General features: G+C 46.2%; 1 protein-coding gene across 1 annotated transcript; it reads left to right on the forward strand.

The window, feature by feature from the left end:
* The first annotated feature begins 443 nt into the window (after positions 1-443).
* On the forward strand, positions 444-21121 carry BNIP3L (BCL2 interacting protein 3 like). The gene is made up of 6 exons (XM_075272728.1): positions 444-559; positions 9093-9273; positions 11593-11659; positions 14876-14979; positions 15422-15571; positions 18119-21121. The coding sequence occupies exons 1-6, from the start codon at positions 520-522 to the stop codon at positions 18165-18167; spliced, it is 591 nt and encodes a 196-aa protein (XP_075128829.1). The 5' UTR covers positions 444-519; the 3' UTR covers positions 18168-21121.
* Positions 21122-21763: the final 642 nt, after the last annotated feature.

Below are 21763 nucleotides of genomic sequence, written 5' to 3' on the forward strand. Positions count from 1 at the left end.
ACCCCTAATATGTATCAGACCCCAGAGCGGACCCCTAATATGTATCAGACCCCAGACCGGACCCCTAATATGTATCAGAGCCCAGACCGGACCCCTAATATGTATCAGACCCCAGACCGCACCCCTAATATGTATCAGACCCCAGACCGGACCCCTAATATGTATCAGACCCCAGACTTATCTCTGTCACTATGTCCAGTCCTACTAAAAACAATCTGCAGCAATTCTTCAACAAATTGTAAACGCATTGTGTCCCAAAACGTGTGTTGCGGTTTTATAAAACGCATTCTCTTGTATAACAATCTGAATAGTTGAGGAAAAAAATCGCAAGGTGTGAATAGAGCCGACAGCCCCCGGGGTTGCCACGTAACCTCCTAGCCAACAATGAGTTAATTGTCTGCTCTGACAGTCATGTGACCCGCTGTCCCCGCCCTCAGGTGATGATGCGGGGTGACGTCACACGGGGTGTGGCTACGCAGTGCGGCGCCTTCTCCCGAACAGACTGAAGCAGTCGCCGTCATGTCCGACAACAACAACGGGGAAGATCCCGCGCTGCACGGTGAGTGGGCTCCGGGCTGCCCGGTATCCGGTTGTCGGGTCACACCCCGGGGCTGTGAGGCGGATACCGACAACCTGCCCCGCTCGGCCTCTTTGGGCGATACAGTCGGGGGACAAGGCAACGAGACAAACATTAAAATGGGCCAATCAGGGACCAGCACAAGGGATTGTGGGCGGGGTTTCACGTCTGTAGGTTCAATTTTGGCCAATCGGTATCCAGGGGCGGGTATGAGTGGGCGGGGCTGTGGGAGGATGTACACAGTATTGTTATTGTCATGTCTGAGCTGGTATTGCTGGGGCTTGTAGTTCCACGGTCATGTGACTGTGTGATCTATAGAGTGTATGACAACTATGCGAGATATGTGACCCTGCAAGTGTGACAATACTGCCCCTAGCGGGCCATGACAGCCAGGTATAAGTGCTGGAAGTAATCTAGTGTACACTGTGACATCACTGTATACTATGACGTCACATCACTGTATTCTATGACGTCACATCACTGTATTCAGTGCAATAACACAAGTATAGTCAATGACATCACTGTGTTCTGTGACATCACCATCTTCTATGACATCACATCACCATATTTAGTGCAGTAACACAACTATAGTCAGTGACATCACCATGTTCTATGACATCACCATATTCTGTCATGTGACATCACTATATTCATTGCAGTAACATAACTATATTCTGTGACATCACCATCTTCTATGATGTGACATCACCCTATTCAGTTCTGTGACATCTCTGTGTGCAGTGACATCACCATATATAATGACATCAGCACTCCTTGCAGTGACATCACTGTATTCCGTGACGTGACCTCTGTGGGGCTGTGCCAGTGTATTCTGTATATAGGGGATCTACGGTGTGTGTGTAATGTGTGCCCGCAGGTGTTCCTGGCACATATGTGACATATACCATGTGTTGTTGAGCCAGGGTTTTATACTGACTGCCAGATTCGGAGTCGGGAAGGAATGTTTTCCCCTGAAATAGGGCAATTGTCCGGAGCCTCATGGGGGGGTTTTGCCTTCCCCTGGATCAGCACTGTAGGGATTGTAGGGTTATAGGTTGGACTTGATGGACTCATGTCTTCATCCAACCTCATCTACTATGTAACTATGTGAATACAGTCTTATACTTTTCTATTTTCATTTGTATTTACTTTTTTGACTAAATAACTGCACCAGAAGCCACACATGTGATTGCAGCTCTAGGCTTGAAGCCCAAATGCAGTTTTTGACTTTGTTTTCGAGCCAAAGATAGAAGTGGCGAGGAGTAATCCTTCCGGTACATTCCCCATTCCTGGTGGTGATGTGACTGGTCAGACATCACCATCATGGAGGATAATATGTAATGAATGTGCCGTCCTATTATGTAACCCTGTGTGTCATGTGCCGGGAGGAGCAGCCTGTCCAACATATACAGCGCCTGTGTAAGGAAGGTCCCAGATATCTTATTGCATGGAAACATGTCACCTGCAGAATAAATCCACTGCTCACTGCATTTGTCTTTTGAGTATATCTATAGAAATATCTATTTACACAAATACAGAAAAAACTATCCAGGATTTTACTGAAATAGACGGTGACTTCTGTTATTGGAGGTAGCAAACACCACATATAGACCCCTGTGAGGTCTCATGTCTATCTATCTATCTATCTATCTATCTATCTATCTATCTATCTATCTATCTATCTATCTATCTCATATCTGTCTATCTCATATCTATCTATCTAGCTATCTATCTATCTGTCTGTCTATATCACATCTATCATCTATTAGAGATGAGCGAGTACTGTTGGGATCAGCCGATCCGAACAGCACGCACGCATTGAAATGAATGGAAGCACCTGGTACTTCCACTTAACCCCCCGTGTGCCGGCTACATCCATTCATTTCAATGCGTGCGTGCTGTTCGGATCGGCTGATCCCAACAGTACTCGCTCATCTCTATTATCTATCTATCTATCATAATATCTTTCAATCAATCACATATCTATCTATCTATCTATCTGTCTATCTATCTATCAATAATAATATCTATCTGTCTATCTCCTATCTATCTGTCTATCTATCTATCAATCATAATATCTATCTATCTCCTATCTATCTATCTATCTATCTATCTATCTATCTATCAATCATAATATCTATCTCCTATTTATCTATCTATCATAATATCTATCTATCTCCTATCTATCTATCTATCTATCTATCTATCTATCTATCTATCTATCTATCTATCATAATATCTATCTATCTATCTATCTATCTATCTATCTATCTATCTATCTATCTCCTATCTATCTATCTATCTATCTATCTATCTATCTATCTATCTATCATAATATCTATCTATCTCCTATCTATCTATCTATCTATCTATCATAATATCTATGTATCTTCTATCTATCTATCATAATATCTATCTATCTATCTATCTGTCTCCTATCTATCTATCTATCTATCTATCTATCTATCTATCTATCTATCACAATATCTATCCCACTCCCATATGTATCTGTAGCTGATTTCGTTCTGCAATCCATTGATCAATATACAGCAATGGTTCTTTACCCGGCATCAAATGACTCCTGGAAAATACTACTCCCTATAAAATAACAACTATGGAGCATTGTGCTCTGTCACTCTGTTACTCCTCCTGGAAATGGTTGAATTACTGTTCCCCTTCTCAGCAGGGTGCACCCATACACAGGTTGGCACTGGCAGTGCTGATCGGCCACACCATCAAATGATAACACCCAGCTGTCAGTTTATTCATATATTTCCAGGAGGAGGAACAGGAGGAGATCCCCCAGAATTCCTATTTCTATAGTCCCCTTGTTGGCCGTACATGATTCCTATGCTGTCTTTTGGGCAGGGGGTGTAGAGGTACTTACCTTTACATTATGGGGTGTGTAGTTCTTTAGGCCTTGTCACCTGTTCCCCATGTTATATTGTCACCTCCTTTCGGTCTGACAACACCAGCCTTAGCCCATAGCAAGACGTTGAAGCCAAGTGTGAAGTCTCCTCAGATGCGGCCATGTTTTACATTCCTTGGGGGAGCAATGTGTAGTCCAGGAACGTCAGAAAAGGCTTTGGCGTCAGCATCTGCCATGACAGGGCTGAGATCTGGAGGGGTCATGTCCGTGTAGAAGAAGATGTGACGTCTACTAAACCTTTCAAGTCTCACTAGACCAATGCCTGGGGTCTTGTAAACCTGCTGTGCAGGGCTGACGCCTTCTGGGGGAAACCATCAGAGGCCTGGACTCCATGCTGACAGCTCCCACCTGCGCTGATACATTGTAACAAACCCTGAGGATAGAATAATACCTATGTGAGGATTGTGTACACTGTATACATACAATAGACCGGACCAGTTTACAGACTATAGAGCCCATCCGTTGTTAAAGTGGGGGACCCACGAGGGTCCTTAGTCGCCCTGTTTCATTGTGGCTGCAGCCCCTACCCCCTACTTAGGGAACACCATAGAGATATGGAGCGTTATTAGTCTTCCCATCTTGGGACCCCCATTCTCATGATCATTGGGAGCTCCATTAGTGAGGTCCACAGTGGTCAGACACTTATGGGGTTAAAGGGGTCTTCCCGACTCCTCTCCCTATCCAGAAGGCAGGGTATAATTTGGTTAGGGTCCCACTGCTCAGACCCTATCAGAATAATAGGGGAGTTTTTATCCGCCATGCGCACTGGAGATGGCTGAGCCTTGTAGTTCACTGAAGCCAATGGAAGGGTATACGTGCCGCCTGACCACCACTCCATTCAGAGTGCGGGACAAAAATCCCCCATTCTCCTGATAAGTGGGGGCCTGAGCGGTCGGCTGGGGGCTAACTTGCCCCTTTTAGTTTTGTTCATGGGATAACCCCTGTAAATGTACCTGACATGGCGTCTCCTCCCTATACCTACCCTGGACGTATTTAGGTATTGTAGCCTTATGTTGTAAAACATACCGTACCCCATAATCGTGGCATCTTACGAGTGATTTCTATAGGGTAGTACTAAAGTGAAACCTTAGGTCATTGTGTCTCATTTTGCACCCTACAAATGCATTTGTCAAGTCTTTCTCTTGCCCTATAGAGTCTGTACAAATATTAGGGTCTGCAGGGATCCTATAATATGCGATGTATATGGCGGTACATGACTGTGTATGCAGCCAGGTAGAACACGCGCCAGACATGCTCTGACGCCGCCTTTGATGTTCATCCCGCAGGTCAGCGTCGTCTCTGTCAGTCATCTCTCTCCATTGTGTCTGACAACCATTAACCTGCGTCTGTGTGCGAGCGATGGCGGCGTATAAATAGCGTCTGACTCTGGGAAGAGGATTACTGGGCTGCATGTGGCGGAGATGGCAGCGTGCGTGCAGAACTGCACATCGTAGGAGCTGTGTGCCGCTCTGCCCACACCCCGAGGTCTCCGCAGGCCGCGCTCGCCCCCTCCTAGCAGTCTGGGAGTATTTCAGGACAGAGATTTACAGGGAAAGCAGGAGAGATTATGTGGAAATGGCTGTGGTGGAGGAACTGGAGAGGAGAGACCCCGGGGGGCCAAGGTGGAGGACGACTGCACCACATCGGGGGCATTCAATGTGTGAAATGTTTCATTAAAGAATAGGATTATACAGATTATTTATGGGTAAAGCTATTTGATGGTGGTCGGATTAGCATATGGTTGTCAGGTTCACCCAGCACCTTTGTGCGGCATGTGTATGCCAAGGTCTTAAACATATACAACCTGACACTCTATATCAGGGGTAGGGAACCTTCGGCTCTCCAGCTGCTGTGAAACTACAACTCCCATCATGCTCCATTCACTTCCATGGGAGTTCCAAGAACAGCAGAGCAAGTATGCATGCTGGGAGTTGTAGTTTTGCAACAGCTGGAGAGCCGTACGTTCCCTACCCCTGCTCTATATGGAACTCTATAGCTGCATATAGTATCCATAGGCTCTCATATAACAAAAAAAACCGTACACCATTTGCCTGTATTAGGCTTAGGCCTGGTTCACATCTGCGTCCAGGGATTCCGTTCCCAAAAAGCGCTGCAAACAGGAGTTTTCTCTTCATACGGAAATCACACAGATCCCATTATAGTCTATGGGGTTTGCAGGTTTCCTAAGGTCATCGCATTTTTATGCAGTTTAGGTCTCTGGTATCAGCAGAGGGTGCACCGCACTCATGATGAGGTCCCTGTCTCCTCATAGATTGGGTGCACCCTCTACAGTGCCGGGTGTCTTTACTGAAATCTGCGCCAACTCATACCTGGCATAAATGGCGTCAATGATGGTAAGTCTGGCATTCAGCGTTTTAGGATAGTGGCGAATAATAAGAATGGGAGAAGGTATAATAAATCTCCCCCCTGTGGGTACGTGAAAAAATGGATGCCGTGTGAGATTCCAACTCAAAAGTACTGGAATGGTTGTATGAATAGAGTCTTAAAGGGGCTGTGCAGGACTTCAAAAACATGGCTGCTTTTTTCTTGTCAAGAAGTGACACCTTGTTCGTTGGTCACATGGCCGTCCGGCAGCTCAGTCCCATTCATTTTGAGGTGGTTGTGCCCTTATGGACACTAGGATAGGTGTCTCTTCCCTTAGTGATCAGGAGAATGGGAGACCGAAAATCTCCATTAGACCTCTTGATGAACGGCGCTCCGTTCTCTTCTATGGAGTTGACTGGACGGTAAACACCAGGACCGGCCGCAGCACCATAGAAGTGAATGGAGCGTCAGTCACACAAGCGCCTTGGTGCTCCGTTCACCAGGAGGTCTAATGGGGTCTTTCGGTCTCCCGTCTTCCTCATCGTTGGGGGATCCACCGATTGGGCCTTCAGAAAGGGGATCAGTGTCCATAACAGAACAACCCCTTTAAACGAGATTGCCATGTGACTAACAGACGTGAGGTCTCTCCCTGAGGTGACTAAAGCGGCCATGTTTTTGAAGTCCTGCACATCCCCTTTAACCATACCGTGCGATTGTCACTAGTTTTACTATATGGGTGACATACTGCCCCATAAAGTGCCCTGTCTACAGTAAACCTATAGGCTCCCATATTAGTAGTGAAATCCTTTCAGAAAAACAGGCCTTGTCGCCCGTCACTAGGCAGCTTTCACGGTTTTGCTTGCTTGCTATGAGCAACGCAGCTCAGGCTGGATTCGCGCATGGTGTTTTTCTGCACTTTTGGCGTTTTTGTTGGTGTTAATAGCTTTTTTTAATGAAAAATATTGCATAGATTATTTTGCCTTTTGTATAGTTGGCGGTATTGGGCCCTGTTTACATCCACATTGAAATCGTTACGCTGTTTTTTCCTGTCAAGCCACGCACTCTATTATAAGTCAATGGGGTCTATAAATCCGGAACGGCGTCCTATTCATGGAGGAATCCACTATACAGATGTGAGCAGGGCCTTACTATAGTGCCCTCGGTGTAGCTATGAGGGCGGACATCTTGGTTTGTGACGTAACAGATATTTACTAGTCCAGGCCCTCACGGCTGCTGCGGTGTACATACTGTATCTTACTCCTGGCAGCCGCATGTGAATAAGTCATCGGGTGTACTGTACATACCTGACATAGTAACACCGTGTGCACAGCCATTTTTAACAGGGTGTATGGTTACCCCACTGTGATCCATTGTCCTCTTGCTGATGGGACTAGTGGTCCTGATGATACGGTGTGGTGGTTAGTAGGACCATCAGATGAGGATGTGGCCCACACTAGTGCCGCCTCTCCGTGTTGGGGTCCGTCGGGGACCACTAAAACATCGGTTACACATCGGTTCCCTGTGGACTCCATTGACTATAATGGGGTCTATTTAGTGTACGCCATTTTGAAACTCCGAATTTTCCTCTGCCGATCGGTCTCTGAGATGTGAATCCAGCAAATATCCACAGCAAAAAAAAAATGCAGTTTTTTGATGTGATTGTTGCAAAAATGGCGACCACTTTCACAACAGACTTCACCCCTCTAGGACTTTAACCGCTGTGACCAAAGATCATCCGGCAATTTCTTAACTTCGAGGAGCTGCGATGATGTCATCTAGTCGCACCGTCTGGATTGCAGTGTGACTCCGTTCAATTACATTGGTGCGATATGTTGTCTGTTTGTTTGTTTATGTTTGATATATGTTTGATATGGCGATCTTTGGCACACGGGGGTCGCGGCCAAAGTCGCAGTGCGGCTCTAGCCCTTAGGGTATGTCCACCAGAGATGGATATACTGCAGATTGTCCGCTCGCGACTTTGTAGCAGCAACCGACACTCATCCACACACTGCAGATACGTTTCGCAGCACAAATTGACCCACGGTGCCTATTTTTCCCCGCAGCCATTGCGCACAAAAATTGCACCGAAAAATTCTACTGTGTATTTTGGCTTGCAGCGTCAGCGTATATGACCGTATATATGGATGTATACATACCCTAAACATATAGCATGAAAACTGTGATGAATCTGCCGCATAAACCGCAGATTTATTCGGATTTCTGACCGTACTCGTGGGAGAGAAACCCGGCTACAACCGAAACTCCCACAGGGGGGGGTTAAAAAGCCTCCCATTGATTTCAATGTGTAGCGCGCGTAAGACGGGACCCATTGAAGTTAATGGGATTCTGTTTTACAGCGCTTACTCTGACACGTGTTTACGTGTCAGAGTAAGCGGCGCGTTACTCCGTGGGAACGGAGCCTTACAAATTTTTTCAGATTGTTCTGTAAGGATCTGTTCTCATCCGGGGGTCCCTCATATACCATGAGGCTAATAAAACGTAACGCCTTGCGCTGTGGTTTCTGCGATGAGGCGACAAAATCCGCTTTCCGGTATTTGGAGAGAATTTTGAGGCAGAAGAACATACATTGTATGAACATACACTAACACGCCTGAAACTCGTGTCACGTATTGTTGGCGTCCATTATTATTTCGTAAAATTTTGCAATGTGCGTTTCTTATTTCTGATGTTTTCGGAGTCCTATAGACAAGCTTCTAATGGTTGCCACCCAGCTTTCCTAGATTTCTGTGTGGCACCCTGTGTGACGTAGTAGTTGGGATGTGTATCATGGCATAACTGGTGCCATTCAGGTGTTTAGGAAAGCTGGGTGTTTACCAAGTAGGACAATCTCTTTGCTGCTCGGTTGATGTTCTGTACTTGTGCATTTTGTGCATAGTAATCCCATGACACAGCAGAGACGTGTTTGTCAGGTGGTTCCAGCAAGGGTTAAATGTCACATATTCGGCGCCTCACGTCATGGGCTGGGAAGTATAAAGGCAGCTTGGCGGCGGCGTCTGTCCGCTCATTACCGTCTTGCTTCTGCTTGTCATTCCATTGTGTGTCGCTCATACACGTGAGGCCGGGCATGTTCTAGACGTGTCACCGCTCTGAGTTTGTTGCTGGGCTCGGATGTCACATAATCCGGGCGCAGTCGCTCACAAGGTTTATCTATAGCCCCGGCCGCTGCCTGCTCCCCGTGATAAGACTGTACAGACGCTCCTTCCATCCTGGCTGACCACGACAGTCCGTATCTCCTCACAGGTTCCTGGGTGGAACTGCAAATGAACGGCAACGGGAACAACATAGACAGCAACAGGAATGGAGGCCTGGAGCATGTCCCCTCATCCTCCTCCATCCACAATGGCGACATGGAGAAGATCCTCCTGGACGCACAGCACGAGTCCGGACAGAGCAGTTCCCGGAGTAGCTCACAGTGTGACAGGTAAGTGGTCCGCACCCACCTGCCCCTCCACCTTTACAGGGGACTCCTTAGAGACCAGACGCTCCTTGGCGAATTTCCCCGCTTGGTGGTTGAATGGTCCAAACTTTTTTACTTATTGGACTTTCTGGATTTTTTCTGCTGTTTACTGACTTAAAGGGGTCTCCGGAGATAATTGGAAAACTAACTGGGGGGCCACGAGAAGAAATGATACTCGTCTATCCCAGGTCTTCCATTTAGTAGACGCATCCCCCATTCCCTGTAAGGTCACTGGTACCCAACGGCGCAACGATCACCTAATCTACTATATTAGATCCCTCTGACACCCGGGACCCCCGCAGACCTGCTGTCCAGAGTAATGTTTACATTCCAGGGGACATGCTACTCAGGCTCAGTACAAACTGTTGTGGCGGGTGACGGTACTGCAGCGCTTCTTGTACGACGAGTGCGCAGCGTGGCTCGTAAACAAAACAGGAGCGGCGCTATAGCGGGACAGCAGATCTGTGGGGGCCCCAAGTGTCGGACGCCGGCAAATGTAATATTGATGGCTTATGCTAAGGACAATATTAAATATATATAAAATAAAAAATATATATTCACACATTATTATAATTTTTATTTTATCGTGTGTGACGCATATATTCCCATATTATATATATATATATATATATATATATATATATATATGTTCAGAGCAAGAGAGAGATATACAAGGACAGCCTAGACCTCAGGGAACGTTAACTTTTTGATCTATTTTCAATTTCCACTGTAACTGGGGCATCCATAGGAGCCACCAGAGGGAAAATAAGCCCCTATGGTGTCATTAGTCGCTGACAAAGCTGATCTGGGTCTGTTAATACCCGTGAGCTATGCCCTGCCAGGGGCACCTACCCATCACATGATCGCCATGTGCGATGCCTCTGTTCATCACATAGCCCTCAATGTGACAGAGGGCAGAGGTGATATATATTATCTGCCATGAGATCCCTCAGCGAAGACTTTGGGGGCCCCGGCTCTATGACGGCGTACGCAAGGGCGACCATATTGTCAGTCTCATATCGTGTTATACAGATAGATTTTAGTGTAAGCGGCAGGTGTACATACCGCCATATGGTGTGTATAAATGGTCCACATCACCCCATACCACTGAGGTCTCCAAGATTTCAGCTCAGGGATCACATGGGCAGATTGGGTCTGTAATTTACCTGTATTCAATGGTATTATACACCTTCCATGTTGAGATCGCGGGCCTGGGGCAGGTGTATGCGGGTATTTTTTTGATGGACTTTGGTGGATATTGATCGGTGATGTATATATAAGGACATTAGAGGGGTGTCCCGGCTCAAAATATTGATTTCTGTGGCCTCTTCACTACTTACCCAGCACAGCGCCATACATTGTACAGTGGTTATTCTTGGTATTGCAACTCAGCCCTGTTCATTTGAATGGAACTGAGCTGTAGCATGGCCATGTGACCATTGGACGGGATGTCACTGGCTTGAGAAGTAGCAGTGGAGCTCAATATGATAGTACTGTATAACCCCTTAAACTTGTGGCGTTTTTTTTTTTTAATTTTTTCTTTATATACCGATGTGATCGGTAGGCGTCCAACACTCAGAACCTGCACCGATCAGCTGATTTAGCCAGAAGCTATGGTACAGGATGGGGTTTAAAGTATAGCTGACAAGTATAGCGCTCAGCTACGTTCGGCACAGAGATGGCTAGATTTGGACTAATACATATTTGATGGGCCATAGTCTAATGTGTATGGGAGTGCAGGTGCCGGAGGAGATCAAGATCAGGTCATTGGGTTTCAGCTGTCCGAGGAGATTGGCAGCTTTCTCTATAAATGCACCACTTGGCCGAGCTGGGCATGCTTGTATATGGAAGAGTCAGGGGAGTAGCTGTCAGCTGAAGGGGTTCAGTACACTTTATCTAACTCTATAGGGCGTTTTCGACGCCCCTCCTTTCCTACAAGGCACGTGACTCCTCTCAGATTGGGCGTACCCATCACCAGGCCATTTGTTTGCACTGATATCTACGCCAGACTGTTGCTGTATGTCAATAAAGTGGCGTAAATCATAAATCTCTTTCCTGAACGGTGGTGTGGTGAGGGCAGCATAAAAAAAAACCCTATCTGGGTGCATTTATGCCAAATTTCTGGCGCACAGGACTTGAAAAGTGCAAAACATGGCGACTTTTCGTGCCTTGTACACCAGAAACGTGTCATCCCTCTCTGCCCCCCCTGCCTCCTCTCCCTCTCCTCTTATCTCTCTTCGTTCCCCCTCCGTAATAACTTCCTATATGTCTTGTCTCCCGCAGCCCCTCGCCTGAAGAAGGGCAGATCACCTTCGATGTGGAGATGCACACCAGTAAAGACAGCTTCCAGGTAATGGTCCTATAAGACACAAACATCTCGTACGTCTCTGAACAGATGTCGCTGAGAAGCCGCGTCTATTTCTAGGACTTCACACGCCGGCTTGTCACTGTCAGCACCCGGCATATGGGAACACGCAGTCCTGGGGGGGCGTCCGAGGTTCTCGCCTGCACTTGCTGTACTTCACTGCCAGGGATGGGGGCTGTTTATATAGAAATGTAAACCCGTATGGGATCTTGCTAAATGTATACCGTACTGGTAGGTTAGTTAGGGTCCGTCTGGAGGAGGAAGGATTGTGTACGGGTCAGGATTCTGCCATGTCTTGTGCAACTTGTGACCCCGTGACGTACCACCCACGTGACTGTTATGCGAGTGCCCTGATGGGTATCACGCGTAACTTATACCATATCAACATCACTTCTGATGCTTTAAGTGACATGAATGAGGCCAAACTGCAGTACCAGACACCGCCTATGCAAAAGACTGGCGCTGTTTCCAGAATGGGGGAGTCACTGATCCCCTGTTTGATCTGGTCCTGCAAAAATGCTCATTTTCTATTACCCCACAATACATTATTTGCACCCCCAAATAGGGCCATAGGGCAATTTTGGCAGGAAAATAGACAATGTATGACTCAGAGATGGCAGGTATAGCAAAATGAAACAAATCTCTGGATCATGAAGGCCAAAACTGGCGTCAGTGACTATGGGATCAGTAGGTGTACATATATAGGTGACGATTCTCCAGAGTCATGTGACCTGCGGCTGTGAAATTGCCCAACGACTTGTGTAGTTCTTAAAGGGGTTGTCCAAAATTAGCCAAAATCATGGCTGCTCCATCCGTAAACACAGCGCCACACCTGTCCACAGATTTTGTGTGGTATTGCAGATTAGTATTATTCACCTTAGTGGATCTGAGCTGGTCTTGAATAGGAGTAGGCCGAAGCAGATGATGGGGTCCCATTGTGTCAGACCCCAACCGATCTGATGCCGATGCCGAATCCTGTGGATGGGTTTCATCGGTACCGATTACCTTCCGATCCTGGACACCCCCTTTAAGTCATTAATAGCTGAGATTTTACTTTCTAAATATATCCCCATGGTTATAATTAGAACTTTCTCATTACCACAGATTTGCTGATCGCGTATCGCCATAGTTGTATAACCTGAATTTCCGAATCTGCTGACATACCGGTCGTACTGCAGCAGACGTCACATACAAGGTCTATGTAGGTCGGGTGTTGCCTAAACCCCTCTTACCCTCCATACGAAATAATAATAGAAATCCTCAATCCGTCCTCTCCAGTCAGGACAATGAGAATTTTTCTTTAGCCATCTCTATGGAGACTGATGTGATAGACAACATGGCCGCCATCGCCACTCCTACACAGATGTACAACTGGGGATGTTTGTTCATTTAGGTGACCCCCTCCTATGCTATGGTGGCCATGTTGAAAACTTTCCTGTCAGAAATGGGGATGAAAATTTTGACAATTTGCCTAATATCCAACGATCAGCCATAACATTACGATTAATACGGTGTGAGCCTCCCTCGTGCCACCAAATTGAGCGAGTTCTCCTCACCTCTAATGGTGTCCTGTGATATTTGGCACCAAAACGTTGGCAGTAGATCCTTCTTTAGGTCCTATGAATTGTGAGGTGCGGCCTCTATGGACCGGACTTGTGTTTCTAACCCGTCCCACAGATTGATCGATTTTGAAGTAAAGTCACGACCATGACGTCTGTGTCTTGTTCCTCATGTGAACCCATGCCCCTGATACCATCTCACTGGTTGCCCTTCCTGTTGTATACCATGAGCACCCCACAAGGCCTGCCATATTGGCGATGCTCTGACTCCGTCGTCTACCCATAGTCTCTCAGATCCCTACATTTACCTCAACATCAAGAACTGACTCCTCATTGACCCCCTCCTATATCCCACCACGGGTGCCATTGTCGCCATGTAATCAATGTCATTCCTGTCACATGTCGCTGGTTTTATTGTTGTGGCTGATGAGCGCACGTGATGATGTCATCAGGATCTCATATAGCTGAGTTTATGAGCGTAGGAGGGCGGACGCTCTCGGTGATAGATTTCCACATCTCCTCACGTTGAAACCCTCGTCTAGCTCATAAAACAAAGCACAGTCATCGCAACAATGCTGGAAATCGGCAATTAAATGGGCGCATCCAAATATTTCCTGAATACGTAAGTGCGGGTGCTGGAGTGTCTTTATGGAGCCGAAGAACCTGCTCGGTAGCCCTTTCTCACCCCCGGGCCTCACTGCACGCTCCATGTATTGGACGACATACAGGGTTGTCATGTCTTATATCCATACGGCATACAGTTTTCCAAGTTTTTGGGAAAAGTGCGGTACGTTGAGTGAACCCTATGGGGTCAACATTTATCAAACGGTCATGGAGATAGGCGACATCCATAGCAGTATCATCCTATATCAGTAACCACTTCGGTTATCTGATGCCTATAGGTATTACCTATGTAAACCTAATTAAAAACAAATTACCGTATAATCGCTTTATCGCCATGTCTCGCCATTGGTCCTGTTTCATCGAGTCCGGCATGGATCACACGTAGTTGTGGTGCATGGACAGACAAAGGTGAACAAAATTAAAGGGATAGTCTGGGATTATGATATTGATTACTGCGGCCTCTTTACTACTTACCAAGCACAGCGCCCCACATTGTATAGTGGCTGTGCTTGGTATTACAACTTGGCTCCATTCATTTGAATAGGATAGAGCAACAGCATGGCCATGTGACCAATGGATGTGATGTCACTGGCCTGTGATGAGGCTCGATGTCATCGTCCCAGATAGCGAGTAAGCGTCTTAAAGGAGTCCAAACATGAAAAAATCATGGTACAAGTATGGAGATTGTCTTGCCCTCACTGTGTGGCCAGTCTCAAAAATTCTTGTAGGTGTCCTGCAGGCGTTACAAGGGTTAATGCCCTGTAGATTTCTCCCATTTTCATTTGAAGATGTACTTGTACTCGAGGGTTGGGCTTGACAGTCTTCTAGTCTTCCTGGACAAGGGGGGGGGAGGTTCCTGCTGCAGACAGGACAGTAAAGTGTAAGAAGAGAAACATGGCTGACTTCATTTGCTCTCAGGGCTCTGCAGAGTGACTTCCCTAGTTATAGGCCAGGATACATAGTCCAGGCCGACCATGTCTATGTCCGATACGTGACCACAGCTGTGCTTTTCTTTCAGTCTGAAGAAGAAGACGGAGAAGCAGAGAAAGAAGAAGAAGTGTTAAAGAAGAGCGCAGACTGGGTATCCGACTGGTCCAGTAGACCCGAAAACATCCCCCCAAAGTAAGTCACTGCGACATGTGTGGTCCTGATCATGTATGGGTAGTGTAAGCAAAAACATCTATATGGAATTTGTAATGTTAAAACCCAAGGGCCATGTATGTCACTGCTTGGTCACATATAGGTAGGCCCTTCTATATACCCAATGTATATATCTAGTGGGAGAACCTTAGCCTTGCTCTAATGTGAGATCTAATATTAGATCTGCGGGGTCCAACACCCCTAGAAGTGCTATTGGGGGGCAGTATGGCTCCCGAAAATGTTTGTCTACCCGGAGCTGAGCTGGACACTCACCGTACAATCTAATAGACCTGTCTAGTTAGACTATAGGGGAACCCACACTGACAAATTACTATGTGTTATATGCGTTACATATGATATGTTACATATTCCCTTCAGTAACACCAGTATTATAGCGGCCATCAATGTGTTTTATCGTCACCAGGGAATTCCATTTCCGACACCCCAAGAGGTCGGTGTCTCTGAGTATGAGGAAGACGGGGGCCATGAAGAAAGGAGGCATCTTCTCCGCAGAATTCCTGAAAGTTTTCATCCCTTCTCTTTTCATCTCCCATGTTCTGGCTCTGGGGCTGGGGTAAGTCTGATGGCCGGTACTGGAATGGATTTATAATTAACTTTATTATTATTTGTCGCTGACTACTGCATGCACCAGGTTACCAGCGTGTGCACCAACCAACACCGGTCCGTAGTGGTATAGGTGGAAGGAAGAAGACATTGGCTAGTCTTGTCTCATATATCAGATGGTCTGGCTAGTACTAGTCCTCAGAAGGTTTTACTGGGAGATCTGACTAGTACTAGTCCTTAGGTTGCCTTATTGGTGGATCTGACTAGTACTAGCACTCGGATGGTCCCTCCTTTATATCTGACTAGTACTAGCGCTCGGATGGTCCCTCCTTTATATCTGACTAGTACTAGCGCTCGGATGGTCCCTCCTTTATATCTGACTAGTACTAGCGCTCGGATGGTCCCTCCTTTATATCTGACTAGTACTAGCGCTCAGATGGTCCCTCCTTTATATCTGACTAGTACTAGCGCTCAGATGGTCCCTCCTTTATATCTGACTAGTACTAGCGCTCAGATGGTCCCTCCTTTATATCTGACTAGTACTAGCGCTCGGATGGTCCCTCCTTTATATCTGACTAGTACTAGCGCTCGGATGGTCCCTCCTTTATATCTGACTAGTACTAGCGCTCGGATGGTCCCTCCTTTATATCTGACTAGTACTAGCGCTCGGATGGTCCCTCCTTTATATCTGACTAGTACTAGCGCTCGGATGGTCCCTCCTTTATATCTGACTAGTACTAGCGCTCGGATGGTCCCTCCTTTATATCTGACTAGTACTAGTGCTCGGATGGTCCCTCCTTTATATCTGACTAGTACTAGTGCTCGGATGGTCCCTCCTTTATATCTGACTAGTACTAGCGCTCGGATGGTCCCTCTTTTACAGAGCAGGGCTGTGGTAAGCTATAGAAGACGTCATATCTGCCGCTGTGCATGATATCACCTCCGGCCCATTTCCCTCTAGACTCCTTACTAAGAAGCATCTCCTCAGGGAGCCCCAGTACCTTTCCTGAAGCCATACACAATGAGGAAGCGATGTTTTCCGATTACGGTTTAACATTTCATCAAAACACAGTTTTGCAAAAAGTTTGTGAGCGGTGTGTCACTGTGTGTGAATAAGGCCTAACATCTCGCTTTCGAAGGCACTTTGAGGCCACCTAGTGGTAGCTCGATGGCACTGACCATATGATTTTCCAGATCTGTTTTAAAGGGTTAATATGGGACGCTAAACCACCGTATGGGGTGAGTGTTTGGTTTCTAAATTGTCCTCTTTTAACCTCATTTGTGCGCCCAATATAAAAAACCTTTATACCTCATAGCCCGTACTCCCGGCTCAGTTCTTCAGTAAAATTGGACTTCAGTGCGCATGCGCGGGATATTGGGTCCATGCGCTGTAAATCCAGGATGTACCTCTCCGCTCTCACTGCAGGTCTGCGCAGGCGCCGGGAGCACCAGAGATGAGTACGATGCAACTCATGCAACTATTTGTTTTTCATAGCCCCCGGATAGTGATGGCATCCGTAAAAACTTCTGTTCCTTCGTTACATCCCATAGGTTAAATCTATGTAAATGTAGAATTTTTTATTTTAATTTTTTTTTTTTATTATTCACCATTCAGGCAGAAAACTAATTTCAGAATCCTTCTGATTAGCTTGTACCAGACAGCAGTGCATTGTGGGAGCTCAAAGGATAGGTCACATGACTGTGATACTCAGCTGTTTTTTTTTGTTTTGTTTATGCTTTGAAAATGGAGTTTTCCTTTAAATTGTACCTTTCATGACAAGTTGAAATATGTGCAGGGTCTTGCTGGGTAGTCTGTTCTTTGGCTGCATACATCTTCATTCATGGTGTCGTATCACATTATGGCTGAAACACATTTTATATTTGTCTCTCAGATCATAAGCAGTCTGCCCCATCCCATATCCATTACGACTACTACTGGTTTCTTTATATGTCATTCTGCCATGAGTAACTGTACAATAGCAAACACATAGCAGAAAAAGGCCCAAGTGACCATAATATAGGAGATCCAGGAACACTGAACAAGCCAAATTCATACAGATGAGCACCTAACACTTGAAATACAATTCATGTGGATGGTGAGGAAAGCTGCATGTTGTCTGTGGATAATATCCCATCTGTAATCACCCAAGCAGCCAGACGTAGATACAAGTACACGGAAGACTTTTTACATTGTAAACTGAGAGACTTGCAGAATCTTCAGTTCTTTGTGCTGTGAGGAGAATCAGCCCCTCCCCTCTGGGTTAGAGGGAATAGCAACTATGATCCGTCTTTCCTATGTCTGGTATCTAGGGACGTACTTCCCAGGTAACAAAGGGTCAACTGTAAGTTGGCTAGAAGGGAGACACCTAGTGGTAGGAACTTCAGAGAGGTTTTTCAGGCAGAAAGCAGCCACATTTATAACTCAAGTGTATTATTTCATAGAATCACTGTTCTATGAAATGCGACTACGTTGTCTGAAAAGTTATATAATATAAGATTAGCAGATTTTACTGGGTTTTTTATGATTTTTTTTGTAATTTTTTTTTTATCTTTGCAGCATTTATATTGGGAAAAGATTGACCCTCCCCTCCGCCAGTTCTTATTGATGGAGCATGATCTGGAATCGATCCCTTGACCCCGTGAAGGTGTGTTCCTGTCACATTTGTGCATTTGAACTTTGCACCATGTTAAGCATGACTCAAAGCACCCTCTTCTCGTCACCCATCTTACAAAACCTTGGGAGCCCTTTCTAGCAACCTCGGGGAGGTTCGGAGCACCGATCTCTTAATGTGAAGACCCCCAACTCAACAATCTCATCTCTTTGCTCCTTCACTTGAGAGCCCCGGAGAGAAGAAGTGTCTGACTGAAGCCAGTCATGGTCACGGCTTGGCCCACGGCTTGGCCCACGCCAGAAATTTCCTCTTTGTGGACGACCCACGTGAAGCCCACCAGGTCGTGTCTCCGACGGGTCCCGCTGCGAGCAACAAAACCCCCCCAGATCTTCAACTTGATCACCTGTAGCCTTCTGGTGAGAGCACCCAAACCACCTTCAACAACCGAGAGGTGGCCACGTATGTAACCCCCCATCGAGCCCACGGGGCTTATCTACAATTCTATTTGGATTGCATGATTTTTACCCCACGAACAGGGGGCGGGAATTTTTGGAATTGCCTTTACCGATCCCGACTCAGGACTGCCACATACAATAAAAGCACGGACTAGAGGCTTGCTAAGAAACATACATTTTTTTTTTAGATGGTGTGATTTTTTTGGAAAAGTTGAAGTAAAAATAAGTAGCTGCCAATCCACAGAGAAAGCATCTTCCATACGTAGAAGCAAATCCTAGTGTGAACTGTACCGATGATCATCTCATGTCTCATAGATACACTGCTCTCCCTGGAGACTGACACACATTGCCCTCCGGGGTATATATATATATATATATATATACTGACCCATAGCAGTATTCGTAGATAGAGATACTAATCACACTCAACACCCCCCTTCCCTAATAATAACGCCACCATCTGCAGATTCACTGCTCTGCCCCCTATTGGTATAGTCAGGTCCTAGTCATATAATGTCTGGCCGGTGTTTTTTTTTATTTTTATGTTTTTTTCTCGCTATGTTTTTGTCTTTTAACATAAAAAAAATGTGAATTTGTTTTGCGTAGAAGTTTTTGAGGAGCCTTTAATGCTTGGCTATCCATCCCCGCGGATCAGATCTGTGGCCCCAACGTCATGTGGTTGTCTAATACATGATCACAAGCCAACGTGGACAGCGATCACGGACTGTATGAAGGATAAGAGGAGATGAGGACCGCCAAGGGGTCTGGCTTGTGACATGGAGAGTACTCGGGGCCTTGTGAAGTCACGTAGGGTGGAGTAATCCTATTACATTATACTGCTGGCTAGCATTAGTCAAGGGACTCTTCGATGCAAGCGATGTCATGGATTGTTTAATGCTACCAGTTACCAAGGTCCTGCCTATAATATACAGATACAGTGATATATGCAAGTGAAGACTCGCGGCCAATGTAGCACATGTAGGAGAAGAGCTGCAAGTTTTCATAGAGGAGCCTATTAGATCTCTTGATGCCCACATGTCTTGGTTGTGCTGAGAATCCACTGGACAGGAACATTTAGTCCACTCCAAGGGTCTGCCCCACATGGGTACACTCATCTTAATCACAGTGATATGTTCCCTTTAGACTGACGTGTCTGTATGATGTCCTAACTAAGAAAAACCAGAGGAACAATTATACAAGTAGTCGATAATGGCCACCAATGGACCTTTTGTAGCAGTCATTCCATGACCCTGCCTGGGTGTCCCATGCCCCCCTGGACCAGGTGCTTGGCTATCTCACCTCTGATCCTGGCTTTATAACCCTTTGATTGAAGTGGGTTTCCCGGGCTGTGCCGTTAGGGACTGGGTGGCTTCTGGCAAGTCAGTTATGGGGACCTAGAAAGGACCCCAAGGATTACGTCAAGTGTTGGTGTAACAGCCTTTGCCATAATGACACAGAGGATAATATATCAGGCTGGGTTCACATCTTCGTTGGAGACTCCATCGCAGTTGGAACCTGATTGGAAACCCATGGATGGTCACCAACAAAACCCTGAGAAGTGTTGAAGCCCTCCATGGTGGACCTCTTTAAGATCTGGTCATTAAGGGATTAAATTGGCACTTTTTGATCAATTGGGGTCAAGAAGAGGTGAGCGCCCTCCCGCAGCTCTTCTGATCGGTAGAGGAAGTTCACTGGGGGGGTGGGGCTTATACAGGAAGTGCAGAGGAAGTTCACTGGGGGTGGGGCTTATACAGGAAGTGGTTTCCTCCAATGAGCACTGTGGGAGGCTATAGTTTAGCATTAGGGCATCATACAGATCATACAGTCCCTGCCCCACTGGAATCTTCCAGGCCTAGAATAATACATAAATCCCAGTATTTCTGTGGATTACATGAAGATTCCTTGTCCAAAAAAATCTGTAAATTCAGACTTAGCCCACTTCATTGTCATTGATGTGACCAGGTGCCCGCTCAGTGCCCGGCTCCATAATCCAGTGTTATATTTATACCTACCCACATGTTATGTTAACATAGGACAAATGTACACAAGTTTACAGGACAAAATGGCTGCCGTGATGGTTTGGGCCCTGCGGTCCGCAGAGCCTTGGAGTGCCGTGTTTACTAACCCCCCCCATACCCCATAATCAGGGGTGAACGGGACATTGGAGTTTGGTATCTGGTTTTCTATTTTCATCTATTAGATTGATAAATGTTGATGTTAAATCCGCGCACCTGATGCTTACGCCTCGTGGAGGCCGCCATGTTGGAGGCCACACTAATATGAATGAGATGGCTTCATGTCCACTCTGACCGGGTGCTTCAGTGACATCACTGGCTCCTCTGACAAAATGGCCGCCTCTGTTTTACGTAAACATCAGGCGCTGTCTATACAATGTGAGGAGGCGAATACTGAAGTCAACGTTTTACAGAGTTTCCAGGGAAATGCCTAAATTGTAGCTGTACTCATTTTGTACCATTAAAGCTCTCACTATAACCATCGTGTTTGTGTCTCTCTTTATGGCCGCCAGATCATTAGTATCCAATTCTGTCCGTACATTAAAGGGTTTGTCATCATAGGATTCCTATACCCGATTGGTTCATATGGGCATTATGGGTGACCCTTGGCCAGAACGCCAATGCAGAAAGCTGCCGCAGCTACTGACTCCCACTCTAGAGAGCTCACTGTGACATTCGAGTGACCATCAGGGGTGAAACTATGGGGTGGTGCAGGCTTAGCAGTCACTATCTGGACTCTGAGGGAGGACTTAAGGGTCCTCCTGCTGTTCTAAATGGTGCAAGTTAGGTAGGGGCCCTATTACCAGGTCCGGTGGGAAGAAGATTATCTGTCTCTGTTCCTAGTGCTCTGCGCAGGAAAGGTGTGAGCGTCAACTTCCATGTAGACTTAGGGCACAGAAAGTGATCAAGAGCAATATAGATTCCCAGGTGCCCAGGTGGTCTTGGACAGTGAAGGACCTGAGGTTTAGTAACTGGAACAGAACTGGTGGCATCAGCTATCCAGCCATGAGAAGACCACATAGTGTAGAATACTGTCAGGGCTCCTAGGAACTTATCTATAATACATAGTGTAGAACACTGTCAGGGCTCCTAGGAACCTATCTATAAAACATAGTGTAGA

Source organism: Leptodactylus fuscus, chromosome 5 (assembly GCF_031893055.1).
Source record: "Leptodactylus fuscus isolate aLepFus1 chromosome 5, aLepFus1.hap2, whole genome shotgun sequence".
In the NCBI taxonomy this organism is placed as follows: Eukaryota; Metazoa; Chordata; class Amphibia; order Anura; family Leptodactylidae; genus Leptodactylus; species Leptodactylus fuscus.